The sequence below is a fragment of the Brassica oleracea genome, chromosome C4, assembly GCF_000695525.1.
Source record: "Brassica oleracea var. oleracea cultivar TO1000 chromosome C4, BOL, whole genome shotgun sequence".
Classification (NCBI taxonomy): domain Eukaryota; kingdom Viridiplantae; phylum Streptophyta; class Magnoliopsida; order Brassicales; family Brassicaceae; genus Brassica; species Brassica oleracea.
In genome coordinates this window covers 6,851,678-6,866,609 of record NC_027751.1, presented here as the reverse complement: position 1 = coordinate 6,866,609, position 14,932 = coordinate 6,851,678, and the positions used below count along the sequence as shown (strand labels likewise).

Below are 14,932 nucleotides of genomic sequence, written 5' to 3'. Positions count from 1 at the left end.
AGCTTGTAGAGGTCGCGGGAGGCTAGGCTGGCTGGTGTAGATTTGCATCTTTTTGCTTAAGACGCTTTCAGACTATAAGTATGTATTTTCGCTTTCTTGGCATGCCACTACTTGTGTAATATTTTGTGTGTTGAAAACCAGATATTATATAAGATAAATAAAGCGATGTTTTGTGTAAATGCCTTGTTGTTTCTGATATTAGCTTGTCCAAGCTAACACAACATCAGATTGGGGTACGGGTTGAGAAGCCTTAGGCTTTGGTCTGACGGGACGTGTTAGCGGGCGGACTGGCCTAGTTACGAATTGCACTTTTTGTGACCTTGGCCGGATCGGCCGTTAACCCGTCATGTAGCGCTCCCGATCCTTGGTAGACGGTCGGCCCGTCGGTCATGTTCTTGTTTGATTGTTGGCCGGTGGTTTGACATATGCCTAGAATGGTTCGGGGGCGTTACAAACACTGTTTCTCTTGATAACAAAGTTTGCACATGCCAAGTCTTCCAACACCTCAAAATCCCTTGCGGAAATGCTCTGTTGGCCGCTGATTCCATCGGTTATCCACATTCCCAACTTTTTAGAGACTGCTACAAAACACAAACATGGAAAGAAACATATTCCTGTGTCATTTACCCCGAGGCCCTTTTAGGGGACCACCCTCTGCCTCCAGCTATTGAAAACCTCTCCCTACAGCCTCCCAAGACCCGTCGCCCCTCTGGGCGTCCTAAGGACAAACGCATCCCTTCCACATGAGAAATACAGGTTACCAAACTCCTCTTTCTTCTTTTCATAGTTTCATTTTCACACCAAACTGATTAGAAGTTCATAATCTCATCTCCTCAGGTTCCCAAGAAAACCAAACTCAACAGGTGTGGTCGTTGTGGTGTTTCTGGCCACAACAGGACCAATTGCAAGGTTCCCATATAATGGGGGTGAATTCGATATCCACAAGGTCCCGCTTTTGGATAGCGCCTTCACCTTTCATCAGCTCACTTCTCAGTTCTTTTGGGATTTTTTGGTTTTGTTGCATGTCTAAGCAATTATGAACATGTATGAGTTGTTTTGAAGACGCTTTTACTATTTGGTCTCCACCCCAAGAGATTTCTACAATAATAATTTCGGCATTAAATTTAACTACACGTTTGGGTGTACACATGTACACGTCCATACATGCTTACACGTACAAATACATTTCAGTACACGTTTACAAGTATTATTGTTTCAGGTGACCAGTAGCGAGCTTGTAGAGGTCGCGGGAAGCTAGGCTGGCTGGTGTAGATTTGCATCTTTTTGCTTAAGACGCTTTCAGACTATAAGTATGTATTTTCGCTTTCTTGGCATGCCACTACTTGTGTAATATTTTGTGTGTTGAAAACCAGATATTATATAAGATAAATAAAGCGATGTTTTGTGTAAATGCCTTGTTGTTTCTGATATTAGCTTGTCCAAGCTAACACAACATCAGATTGGGGTACGGGTTGAGAAGCCTTAGGCTTTGGTCTGACGGGACGTGTTAGCGGGCGGACTGGCCTAGTTACGAATTGCACTTTTTGTGACCTTGGCCGGATCGGCCGTTAACCCGTCATGTAGCGCTCCCGATCCTTGGTAGACGGTCGGCCCGTCGGTCATGTTCTTGTTTGATTGTTGGCCGGTGGTTTGACATATGCCTAGAATGGTTCGGGGGCGTTACAAACACTGTTTCTCTTGATAACAAAGTTTGCACATGCCAAGTCTTCCAACACCTCAAAATCCCTTGCGGAAATGCTCTGTTGGCCGCTGATTCCATCGGTTATCCACATTCCCAACTTTTTAGAGACTGCTACAAAACACAAACATGGAAAGAAACATATTCCTGTGTCATTTACCCCGAGGCCCTTTTAGGGGACCACCCTCTGCCTCCAGCTATTGAAAACCTCTCCCTACAGCCTCCCAAGACCCGTCGCCCCTCTGGGCGTCCTAAGGACAAACGCATCCCTTCCACATGAGAAATACAGGTTACCAAACTCCTCTTTCTTCTTTTCATAGTTTCATTTTCACACCAAACTGATTAGAAGTTCATAATCTCATCTCCTCAGGTTCCCAAGAAAACCAAACTCAACAGGTGTGGTCGTTGTGGTGTTTCTGGCCACAACAGGACCAATTGCAAGGTTCCCATATAATGGGGGTGAATTCGATATCCACAAGGTCCCGCTTTTGGATAGCGCCTTCACCTTTCATCAGCTCACTTCTCAGTTCTTTTGGGATTTTTTGGTTTTGTTGCATGTCTAAGCAATTATGAACATGTATGAGTTGTTTTGAAGACGCTTTTACTATTTGGTCTCCACCCCAAGAGATTTCTACAATAATAATTTCGGCATTAAATTTAACTACACGTTTGGGTGTACACATGTACACGTCCATACATGCTTACACGTACAAATACATTTCAGTACACGTTTACAAGTATTAGACGATTTCTACAAACGGTTCCTCCCCCAACTCCACCTAACACACAGATCAATACATTGTACACATGTACACATTGGAGAATCAGTACATACATTAATTTTACTTTAAGTACACGTTTACAAGTATTAGTGTGGACACTCTCGTCAAACGTTTCCTCCCCTGACTCCACCTACAGGTGTACATGTTTACATGTGTACATTCGTTTTACATACTCCAGGTGGACACCGCATACTACATGTGTACATGTATACATCGCATACTAAAGGTGTCCATGTGTACATTCGTCTTAACATACACACAGACTAAATCATATGTATCTTGCTGCCGTTCGACCAAACAATAATGCAACGATAAGTATATAGATCAGATTTTCTTTCCTTAACGTCCGAACATACCCGATACTACAAAATCCGTCATGACATAACATGTTCTTCAAACAAAAATAGTTTCAAAACAAAAAAATACCTCCTACCCATTCTGCAATGTCACAACAACACAAAATAAACCCTCCCTCCGCAATCATCACAAGTACAAAGGCACTGCCCAGTCTTTGTAAATCTCCATCGCATACTGCTTCCGGAATATATCCACCAGGTCATCAGTCAGGCAAGCCATCGTTGGTGAGTCATTGCCAGTCGCGTGCATTTCCAGGAATTTAATGGCCAAAGGCCCACAGTCCCCGCTCCGTCGGTTTTCATACAAACCAACTACCCTCTCAACATGGAACGGCGCCAGCTGATGCTCCCCAACAGCATGCGGTGGACACACTTTCTTCGCAAGGTAAGGCAGGATTGCCGCAACAGGTTCCATCATCGAAGCTACTTCGTCCTCAGTCTTCAAACAGGGGTTCGGATCAAATACCAACATATCCCACGTCGCCAGCCGTATGCAAAGCCCCACCCAATGACCCCCCCCCAAATCATAGGGGCGTACAGCGTGTCCACGTCAACACCCCACTTCTTCCCCTCCCTTGTAAGGAACTTTGTTAGCTTCACATCAGTTGCTATGCGGGTTTTGCGTCTTGCCGCTTTGACAGACCTCTCCTTCACTTGCAAGTGTGCTGAAAACCATGGCGCAACCAACATCGCCCGGTTTACTCTTAAGTACTCCGCATGCAATCTTCCAACGTAGTCGGCCAGCACATCCATATGCTAATCAAGGCAAACATTATGTACACGAATCAAACCCAAGAACCAGAGTTCATAGTACCACTAAACACAAAGCCCAGGAGAAAATACATACCGTGCTACTAACCCATTTGCAAGGTGTCGCCAGATCTATGAAAAACTCGTTGTCCAGATCATATCCACCCGCATTAGTATGCATCCTGCAAGTAACACACCACTACCAATTGTCTATATATGTAACCACAAATTAAAATATATATTCAACGCTTACACTTTAAGGTTGGCAAGCAGCACTCGTTCGAAGTAGGCGTAATCGCAATCTTCAGCTATTGGGATAATAGCCGGTGTAATGTACTGATCCTTTGCCAGCAACACTGCAGCCAGCTCCCCTTCATGTTCAACTGGCTCGTGCCTTGTAGTCTGGCCCCCATCAGATGTATCACTAGCATCCAAAACAGCCATTTTTGGACCCACCCCTGTTATCTCCGCATCCTCCGAATCACCCACCTGCCATGAACCAAAAAGCCTGATTCACTTACCCGCACGTGTACTAAAAAAAGTATACAACTATGCTACGGTAGGTGGACACAAAACTAAACCTGGCTATCGCTTTCATCGTTCTCGTTTTCCACCCTAAGTTCCTCACCCATTTCTTCAGCTTTACCCTCCTGCTCAAAGCCGACAAACAACACCATTAAACTATAACGTACACGTGGACGATAAAATCGACGGAAATCAAGCACAATTACCTTCTCTATTACCACCTTATTAGGCTCACCCAGCAGAACCACTGCCCCAACATTCTCAGGGGCATCCTAAACACCATAAATATCAAAAAACTGTTAGTACGACCTAAACACCCTAAAATGTCTAATATGTCACGCATACAACAAAGTAAAAACCTCGTACGACCTATAGCTGTCTCTCGCTTTCAGTAACGTCACCACCTTGACCACCCAATCCATCAGTCCAACCACTCTTGGCCTCCTGGATAAACAAAAACATCAAACTTTTTCAGCTATAGAGCCCACGCTCGCATATGACAGTCTGCCAAGATAACTTTGCCACAGAATGATACCTCAGATCTGCCTGCCTCATCCACGCTCAGTTGCTCAGCCTTTTCCCCAGCTCCCTGGGGCTTCTCCGCCTGCGCAAAAAATAAAAGAATACTCACTATATAGTAAATGTGTACACACAAAAGTGCATAGTTCATATGTACACACAAAGTATATAGTACATGTGTACTCACAAAGTATATAGTACATGTGTACCTAAAAAAACTATCTTACAACAACTTAAAATTTACGGAATAAGAGTAAAAATACCTTCTCCTCTGTCTCTATCACCAACTTATTAGCCTCACCCAGCCCAGCGACTGTCCCAAGGTTCTCAAAAAAATCTTGAACAACAATATCAAGCCCGTTAGTACGGCTGAAGCACCAACAATCACGAATGAGTTGTGGAGACCAAGACTTTTTATCACAAAACTAAACCTCTCTCTTGTTTTCAAGCACGTCGCCACACAATCCATCGGTCCCACCACTCTGCCCCTCCTGCAGAAACAAATACATCAATCTTACTCAGCTATAGAGGACACGGGCGCATACACATCAGTCTGCCAAGATTATATTGCCACACAATGGTACCTGCTTTCTCCCAGCCTCAGTCACACTCGGTTGCTCATCCATTCCCTCAGCTTCATCGGGGTTCTCCTCCTGCGCAGAAAAATAAAAAGGTTACTATACGGTCCACGTATGCATACATCTGGTTCTTTGCACTCATGTACATCTAAAAATTACTTAGTACATATGTACACTCAAAGAGTCTGATAAAAAATCAAAACATACCTTTTTCTCAGCTTCTGTTCCAACCCCAGTTTCCTAACAACCCCTAAGGGGCGCAATATCAGCCACCTCGGGAGGGGTCCCCTAACAAAAATAGTGAACCACCATCAATAACATTACTATAACTAGAGCATCAAGCCAATGCAAAATATTTCGTACCTCTGATTGCCTGCCACCAGCCATATTTCCGGAAGCAGCCAACACTAGAGCATCCAAATCGGCCATTGCCTGAAAAACGCATTTAAGGCCATCAACTTCAATTCCCTCATTGAATACAAACATAAAAAATATGTTACAAATAACTTACACTCGCGTCCAGTCCGTCACCCGATCCTCCCTGATCCCGGCTCCCACCACCAACGCTGCTACCCTGCACAGCATCTCAAACACCTAATTTCTTAGATAATCCTCTACGTTTTATTTTCACAAAGGCGCATAACAAACCTCTTCCTCACTGTGCACAAAGAAAGTTTGACTGTGCACGGCACGATATACAACTTTGTCCGTAGACCCTGGTTCAACCCATTGCAAAGGCACACCGTCGCCCGGTGGAAATCTAACTAACAAAGCCGGTCTATCCTCCGATATTGACCGAGAACTTGGTTCAGGTGTTCTCACGTCTCCTTCACCCTGCGTGCCACCGGCGTTGAAAGCTGGAACACCATCCTCCACACTGTCGTCGTCGTCCTCCGCCTCCTCGTCCTGGAAACGTCGTTCGGTTCCTTTCCTTCCCTCTACGGTTCTTCTTTTGGTCATACTCTTAATACTCCCTTGTTTTTTGATTGAGCTCTTCCCCTTAACAAAGGTCTTCCATTTCTCAAACTTCCTACCTTGTTTCTCCACCACGTTTTTGAGCTGCTGAACTTCTAACACCAGTTCTTGGACATGCACCTCCATCCTCCTATACTGCTCTGCACCCACCATAGCTTCACGCCTGAAATAACCACTGACACGTCTCTGCTTTAAAACTGGTGCTTCAGTAACTCCAACGTGCGCTGCGCCCTTCCGCTTCTTAGCATTCACTTTCTCACGGTACTTGTAAATTGGATCCCCTCCATCGCCGCCGCCCCAATCACCCTTGCTAAACACATGCCCGATTTTTATCATCCCAAGCATGTTGTCCACCTTTTTGTCATACTTTTCATCATCCCAGGCTGCCCATCGCTCGTCATGCGTACCACTGATCTCCATCATTGGCTGCACAACCAACTGCAAAAAGGAAATCGTATAAAACCCGTTAAGTATTTTATACGTCCATGTGTACAACTACGCATGAGTGGTTTAGTTGTGTGCACGCTACAAGTATTTGTGTACAACTATAATACAAATACATGGGAACATAAGCCTTTTCATGTACACTATATTATTGTACCAGGGTACAATAACTACTAAACATCTAAGACCAAGAAACATAAAACAAAGTCCTTACCCCCGCATCATGCTCCGTTTTGCGCAAATCCACCACAGTCAACCCTGCATGCTGTGGCAATACCTGCCCCGGGAAAGTAAGCAAAGTAGTGCGATCATCACCGCGTGCTTGTTTGAGCAACTGGGGAATAAGTTCAAATGCCACCAACTGCAACGCCAGCGGAAAACCCAGAATCCCAATAGTCTTCTGCCTCAGCTTCTTTCATAAATCGCCAGTTGGATCCTCGCACTTACCCATCACTTTTGGACCTGGCTTCATCGTCCTTATTGCCCACGAAAACGACTCCCTTCCCCACTGAAAAGCAAGGAACTTCTTGAGATTCTTCACAAGATTCACATATTTCAGACTTGGCTTCTGTTTTTGAGATGTAGGCACTAGCACCCCTTCAACAATTATTATTAAACACAACCTCAACTTGTGCGAGGCCGGCATCACCGTGTCGCCTACAACCATCGCCGCAAGCTCTTCGATTGTCGCATCCCGGTCAGGACCAATCAACCTTTCCCAGTACGCCTAGTTCTCCTCCGTTGGCTGCAATTCGTAGTCGATGCTATAACCCTCTTCGAACTCACCACAGGGCAACCCAGTCACCTCCCCAAACTCCACCAAAGAAAATCTAAAGGGGTTTCCACCAAAAACCGGCCACAACTCATATTTCTTCTTCGTTAACACATGCCTAGTCAGCATCCCGTGTATCACTTTCCCCATCAGCAACCTCCTCACCAGCAACCTAAAAAGGCTTCCAAAGCAAGACCTCAACAACATCGCCATCTCCTCGGTGCCGTTTAGTGCGTCTCTAACGCACAGTAGATAATCTATAGTCGAGTACATGTTGATTCTCTCGCATGGGTACCGATCCGTTGCAAATAACCTCTCCGGTAGCCTAGCCGGTACATCCTCTACCCCCTCTGCTCCAATCAAAATAACAGACAATTATATTCAGGACCAAATACACAAAAAACTAAATCAAACTAAGAGGGGGGAATGCGTTTTTCTAACCTTCGGCAATCTCTTTACCACGCAGACTCCGCCGTCGAGACATCTCGTTTAACGTCGCCGAACCTCGCCGTCGATTTTTACCCCCGTAATCGCCTCTTCGTTTTCTCCTTCTGGTCTCGGTAAAAGCAAAGATGAAAGTGAATAATTATCCTTACAAATACGTCTTTAAAATTTATATTAATTGAAACTGAGGTTTCTTTCGCCTATGGACCCATCACACGGATTTTAAAATTTGAAATTCAAACAACCAAACTAAGAAACGAGAAAAGGGACAAGCTGGTTAGGTCTTCTTAAGGACAAATTGAGTCTTTTCACATGGAAACTGTCCCAGTAGCGGAAAATGCCTTTTTATGACATAGAAACACGGAAAGTGCCTTAGAGTGAAAATAACTCATATATATAATGTACCATGTTTTTATACGTGGTGTTGTCAGCGTAATTAAGAGTAACACAGTTACACAAAGAAGAGAAAAAAGAATGAACATAAAATTGAAAGCGAGAGTAAATGTTTACTCTACTCAAAACAAATGAGATCATTTACACTACTTTTTTTTTCATTTACACTACTTTTAGTTGTATTCAGCTGAAAGTTAGCTGAAGTATTTTTCAACCTGATTGGTAAAATGACTATCCGTGCTCTTCATTACTTAAAAAGAGTGTCAGGATATTGATTTTGAACTAAAAGTAAGATGTCCCGAAAAGTGAATCCAACAAGAGATCTTAACAAGCAACTCGAGAGCATACAGACAAAAACTACAACATCTTATTGTAAGAAAAGGGATAACCGTGCAGAACCATCGATCTTGTATAAAAGATCCTGGCCGTCAATTTTCCCTAACCAAACGTGTGAACATAAAAATATAATAGAAAATTACACAAGCTTCGATCTGAATCATATAGGGACCAGAGATGAGAAAACATTAAAAAGAGTGAGAGCTTCAAAAAAAAATTTAGTCAACAAGAAGATGAGTTTTTCTTCTAGACCCATTTCGAGTCCGGGTCGAACCGAAAACCCGGCTCTACTTATGCGGTTTTTGCGGACCAACGCCGGAAGCAGAAGCAGACACCGTTCCCGTTCTCGTCCCCGTTCAAGAAGACCTATATTTTTTCGGCGAAAAAACGCGACGGAGACGCAAGAACCCTCTTCGCCTAAGGTCACATGCATGGGCCAAGTAAGGATAACCCGGTCGAAGAAACCCAAACCCGGAACTAACCGGGTCAACGGAGGTCACTTGCATGGCGGTGCAACGGAGAGCCGTCGACGGTGTGGATGGGTCAAGAACGCGTTTTCGTGCCACCCTTTCTCCGGGAAACTGAAACCGACTTGCTTTAGCCCCGCTTGGCGCAAGTGGAAGTCGTTTACTAATGTTAGTTTCTCGAGAAAGTCAGAGAAGAGATCAAGCTCGTCGAGGAGTGAGCCTATCTTTAGCCGGTCAACGGTGGAGCCAGAAGAACGAGAGGAGGTTCGAAAGAAAGAACGTAAAGAAGAAGAAGAAGATGAGGCAGATTCAGACAAGTCATTCCCAGCTACGCCGCCGAGAAACGCTTTCTTACTAACACGATGCAGATCTGCACCGTATAGATCTCCTTCATTGGGTGATAACTTTTTGGAAGAAGAGACAAAGGAATCTCACTTCCAACGACATGGTAATGACGTCACTGCATCGCCGGATAATGTGTCGGTTTCGAGTGTTACGGAAGAAGTGAAACGTTGCGTTTTGGGGACGCCACGACGACGGTGTATGGTACTCACGCGCTGTAAGTCGGAGCCTGCGAGGCTCGGAGAGAAACTCGTACCGGAGAACCGAAGGTTGGGCTATACGTAATAATGGGTTTTACATTTTTTTTTTTTTTCTTGTATTTTCTTGAGAAAGTTAAATGAATACTTATATTCTTTGTTGGGTTTTTTTACTTTGGAAAAGTTTCGCTGAAGTTCAGGGCATTAAAAGTTTGTTTACCCTAGAGAATCTTGTGGTTCCCTGCAGGCGATGTAATATTTTTCTAGTGTCCTATTTATGACATGTAACTAAACAATAATTTCGTTCGTACAATTATATAGAATTATTTTTGTGTGATGATTATAGTTTTGCATTTTTATAGAATCCTAGATCTCTATGAGCATCTTTATATTTTTCCATACATGGTGTAATACATTTGTGAAATACAAAACCGGGATATTCCAAAGGGCAAACCTCCAAAATAGCAACTTCCTAAGTTTATATCACAAAAATAGCATTAAAAAACTAAAATGATCAAAATAGCAAATTTTAATTTTTTTATTTTTCAAAATTTGAAATCTTATCCCAAAACCTCATTTCTCAACTCTAAACCCTAAATTCTAAACCCTAAACCCTAAATCCTAAACCATAAACCCTAAATCCTAAACTCTAAATCCTAAACCCTAAATCTTAAACTCTAAACCCTAAACCCTAAACCCTAAACCCTAAACCCTAAACCCTAAATCCTAAACCCCACCCTTTAACTCTAAACCCTAAGTTTGTGACTTTTGATAAAACATTAAGTGATATTTTTGTGACTTTTGACCTTAAATGCTAGTTTGAGAACAAAAACTTAACTTGATTTAGTGCTATTTTTGTCTTTTTCTCTATTCCAAACCTCCAAAGACATGCCCCAAGACAGGAAAAGCTTAAAGACTAACCTTAGAAACAAACCGATTTACTTCAGACTGGATAAAGAATAGCAAAAATTGAATAACTCACAATAAAAGTCTAAAACAATAACGAAGACACAGACGCAATCCTTGCATAATCTATTAACAAAAAGAAAGATGGAAAACATCTTATTATATTGTTCTATATCTACGGTCTTCTAGACAGAGTGAGCTACAAGAAAATAAATTAATCCAATCCAATAACCAATATATGGATGTGTAATAACTAACAACTACAACAACGAGTGTTGTGAAAATTATCCAATATCGATGAGATGAAAATGGTATTAGACAACTAGAAAATTTAAGAAGAAGACTCTTAATATTTAGGAAAAGGTTTACTACAAAGATTTTGTTTTTGGAAACTCTCTCTTACAAATATTTTCTCTCTTTGTTTTTCTTGATTCTTGGATTAAGGCTTGATTATGATTTGATTAGTTTTGGGCTTAAGGAGGGAAATCCAACAAATCTCCCCCTTCCCGATTTAGCCCGAAACAGTCGCCATGCCTGTGCCTTTGCAGCAATCTTCAAACTTCTTGATCGGTAATACTTTGGTCATAAAGTCTGACCAATTTTCGTCGGTGTGTACCTTTGTGAGATGTATGAGCTTCTCTTCCAGAACTTCTCGGATCCAGTGATGTCGGATATCAATGTGCTTTGAGCGAGAGTGAAACGTTGGATTCTTTGCTAAGTGAATAGCACTTTGGTTGTCACATAGCATGTTGTACTTGTCTTGCTTTACTCCCAACTCAAGCAAGAAGTTCTTCATCCATAGCATCTCCTTGCATGCTTCCGTTGCTGCGATGTACTCCGCTTCCGTTGTGGATAAGGCAACACACTTTTGTAATTTCGATTGCCAGGAAACAGCTCCCCCTGCAAAGGTAGTCACAAATCCTGATGTTGATTTCCTTGAATCTTTATCACCAGCCCAATCTGCATCGGTGTAACCGTTCAGCTCCAATTTTCCATTGCCAAAACATAGACACTTCTTCGTTGTGCCTCGTAGATAGCGTAGGATCCACTTAACTGCTTTCCAATGCTCCTTTCCTGGATTCGCTAGAAAGCGACTCACAACTCCTACTGCATAGGCAATGTCCGGTCTGGTGCACACCATAGCATACATGAGACTGCCCACTGCTGATGCATATGGGGTAGTCTTCATTTCTTCTTTCTCTTTCTCACTTGTTGGACTTTGCTCCGAACATAACTTGAAATGTCCACCAAGTGGAGTGTTCACTGGCTTTGCCTTATTCATGTTGAATCTCTCCAACACCCTTTCAACATATCGTTCTTGGGATAACCACAAAAGCTTCTTTGGTCTATCCCGAGTGATTTTCATTCCAAGAATCTGTCTCGCTTGCCCCAAATCTTTCATTGCAAAGGACTCTCCTAGGTCATTCTTCAATGCGGCTATTTTGTTGCGATCTTGGCCCACAATCAACATATCGTCAACATAGAGTAATAATATGAGAAAGTCGCCGCTTTCGTACCTCTTTATAAAAACGCAATGATCGTTCTTGGTTTTCTTGAAGTTGTGATCCACCATGAAGGAGTCAAACTTCTTATACCATTGTCTTGGGGCTTGCTTGAGACCGTAAAGACTCTTCTTTAATCGGCACACCAAGTCTTCTTTTCCTGGAACCTTGAATCCTTCAGGTTGCTCCATATAGATCTCCTCCTCGAGTTCACCATGTAGAAAGGCCGTCTTGACATCGAGTTGTTCAATCTCCAAGTCTAGAACTGCTGCTAGACCAAGAACCACTCGGATAGAGGACATCTTCACCACTGGAGAGAATATTTCTTCAAAATCTATGCCTTTCTTTTGGTTGAATCCTTTCACAACCAATCGAGCTTTGTATCTTGGATTTGAGCTTCTATCTTCATACTTCAACCTATACACCCACTTGTTCTTCAAGGCTCTCTTTCCTTTTGGTAGCTTCATCAGCTCATAAGTGTGATTATCATGCAAGGATTGCATTTCATCTTGCATAGCTTCAACCCACTTATCTTTATGGGTGTCTCCTATGGCCTCCTCATAGCTTTGAGGCTCCCCCTCATCTGTAAGATTAACGTACTCATCTCGATAATATCTTACAGATGGTCTTGTCTCTCTTCCAGACCTTCTTGGCTCATGTTCTTCCTCTGGCTCCACTTGAACTTCTTCTTCACCTTCATCACCATTCGGATCCATGATTGGATCCCCTTCGCCATCATCTCCAATCACTTGTTCATGATCTTGAGGCTTATGAGAATCTTCATTCCTTACAACCCTTAGCTTTGGTTTCTTTGATTTGTTGATGTCTTCGATTGTTTGATCTTCGAAGAAAACAACATCTCTGCTCCGGATAACTTTTCTGTTAACCGGATCCCAAAGCCGATAGCCGAATTCGTCTTTTGGTGATCCAAGATAAATGCACTCTTTAGTCTTAGAGTCTAGCTTGGCTCGTTCATCCTTAGGTATATGGACAAACGTTCTGCAACCGAACACCTTCAAATGGTTGTAAGAGACCTTCTTACCCGACCAAACTTCCTCCGGGACATCGCCTTCCAAAGGAACTGATGGTGTAAGATTTATGACGTCCACTGCAGTCTTTATGGCTTCTCCCCAAAATGGTTTGGGTAGTTTAGCGTGAGAGAGCATGCACCGAACTCTTTCTGTGATCGTTCGATTCATTCTTTCAGCTAGCCCGTTCAGTTGTGGCGTCTTTGGTGGTGTCTTCTCCATCCTGATTCCATGAGCTTTGCAAAACGCTTCAAAGGGACCTCGGTACTCTCCACCATTGTCAGATCGAACACACTTGAGTTTTTGACCCGTACTTCGCTCTGCTTGGGCTACAAACTCCTTGAAAGCATCAAGAACTTGATCTTTTGACTTCAAAAGGTATACCCATACCTTCCTTGAATGGTCATCAATAAAGGTGACGAAATATGATGCCCCTCCATTGGATTTCTCGGACATGGAGCATACGTCAGTATGCACAAGATCAAGAATATGCTTTCTTCTCATAGGCGTAGATGATCTTCGGAAAGCGACCCTATGTTGTTTTCCGGCTAAGCAATCATGACATGGTGAGAGAGAAATACCTTTCATATCAGGAAGAAGTTTCTTGCTAGAAAGTATACTTAAACCTTTCTCACTCATATGCCCGAGTCTTCGGTGCCATATATCGATGTCATCACTTGCAACGTTTACTTCTTCCTTGCAAAGCTTGGCTTGAGTCACGTATAATGAGCCTTCTTTTCTTCCTCGAGCCATGATCAAACTTCCTTTGGTTAACTTCCATTTGCCACCACCAAAATGACTGTCCAAGCCGACATCATCGAGCTTTCCGGTTGATATGAGATTGAGTCGCATGTCGGGAACATGTCTCACATCCTTGAGAACTATCTTACATCCAGTGTTTGATGTAAGAATAACATCCCCCTTTCCAATGATCTTGCTTCTTCCTTGATTTCCCATTTGAACATTACCAAAGTCACCACTTTGATAGGTTGTGAAGAAGCTTCCATGAGGGGTGACGTGAAAAGAAGCACCAGAATCAACGATCCATGAGCTATCATCAGAGCTAAGATTACATTCTCCAACGAGATATAATTCTTCGCTCTGGTCTTCCACAATGGTGGTAGTCTTGTCTTCATGTTTCTTTGTAGGATTGAACCGGTCTGGTTTGATATTACCGGCTTGTTTGTCTTTCTTGAAAAACCGACATTCCGACTTCATGTGACCCTGTTTGCCACAGTAATAGCAAGTAACTCTCGGACGTGACTTAGATCTTCCTCGAGATTGGTCTCGTCCTCTGCTTCGAGGAGCTCTTCTGGGAATCATCTGGATGTTATATTGTGTGTGCAAGTCATTCCAACAAGAGACGACGTTCGTCTACAACGGTTTCGACCAAGGAGACCGTATTCACCTTCAGGGTGGTGCAAGAATCCTTCCAAAAAAAGATGTCCTGCAACTGACGAATGCCACAACAACACAAATAGGTCGTGCTTTCTTTAAGCAGCCTATTGAGTTCAATCCATCTGAACCAATCTCCTTCTCGACGCATTTTGTTTGCGCACTGGTCCGTGTAACTGAAGTGAGTAGCCATGGCATGGCGTTTTTTGTGTCTCATTCCACTGATTTCGTAGGCGCCGAACCATCTCGATACTTCGGGCTTTTCAACGCAAATGAATCTGCTTCGACATTGGCTGTTGAGCTTGATATATCTAAAGCTCTAGATGTGCTCGACATCAATGATAATCATGTCGGGATTGATGTGAACAGAGCAGTGTCTGTGCAATCTGCTAACGCTTCTTATTACTCAGACAAAGAAGGTCGGAAGATAGACATGAAACTCGTGAGTGGGCAACCTATTCAGGTTTGGGTGGATTACGAAGGAACAACACTCAACGTTTCACTGTCTCCTCTTAAAAACCA

At 43.1% G+C, this 14,932-nt stretch overlaps 2 protein-coding genes across 2 annotated transcripts in view; both read left to right on the top strand.

Annotated features, from left to right (window-relative positions):
- Positions 1–1,476, top strand: part of LOC106337974 — a 6,312-nt gene extending 4,836 nt beyond the window's left edge. Inside the window, exon 4 of the mRNA XM_013777056.1 lies at positions 1,435–1,476. Within this exon, the coding sequence (XP_013632510.1) occupies positions 1,435–1,476 (42 nt within the window). The remainder of the gene's footprint in view (positions 1–1,434) is intronic.
- A 7,138-nt stretch (positions 1,477–8,614) lies between these two features.
- LOC106340553 lies at positions 8,615–9,835 on the top strand. Its single transcript, XM_013779416.1, has one exon. It carries the CDS (start codon positions 8,807–8,809, stop codon positions 9,665–9,667), a length of 861 nt encoding a protein of 286 aa, XP_013634870.1. The 5' UTR covers positions 8,615–8,806; the 3' UTR covers positions 9,668–9,835.
- The last annotated feature ends 5,097 nt before the right edge of the window (positions 9,836–14,932 follow it).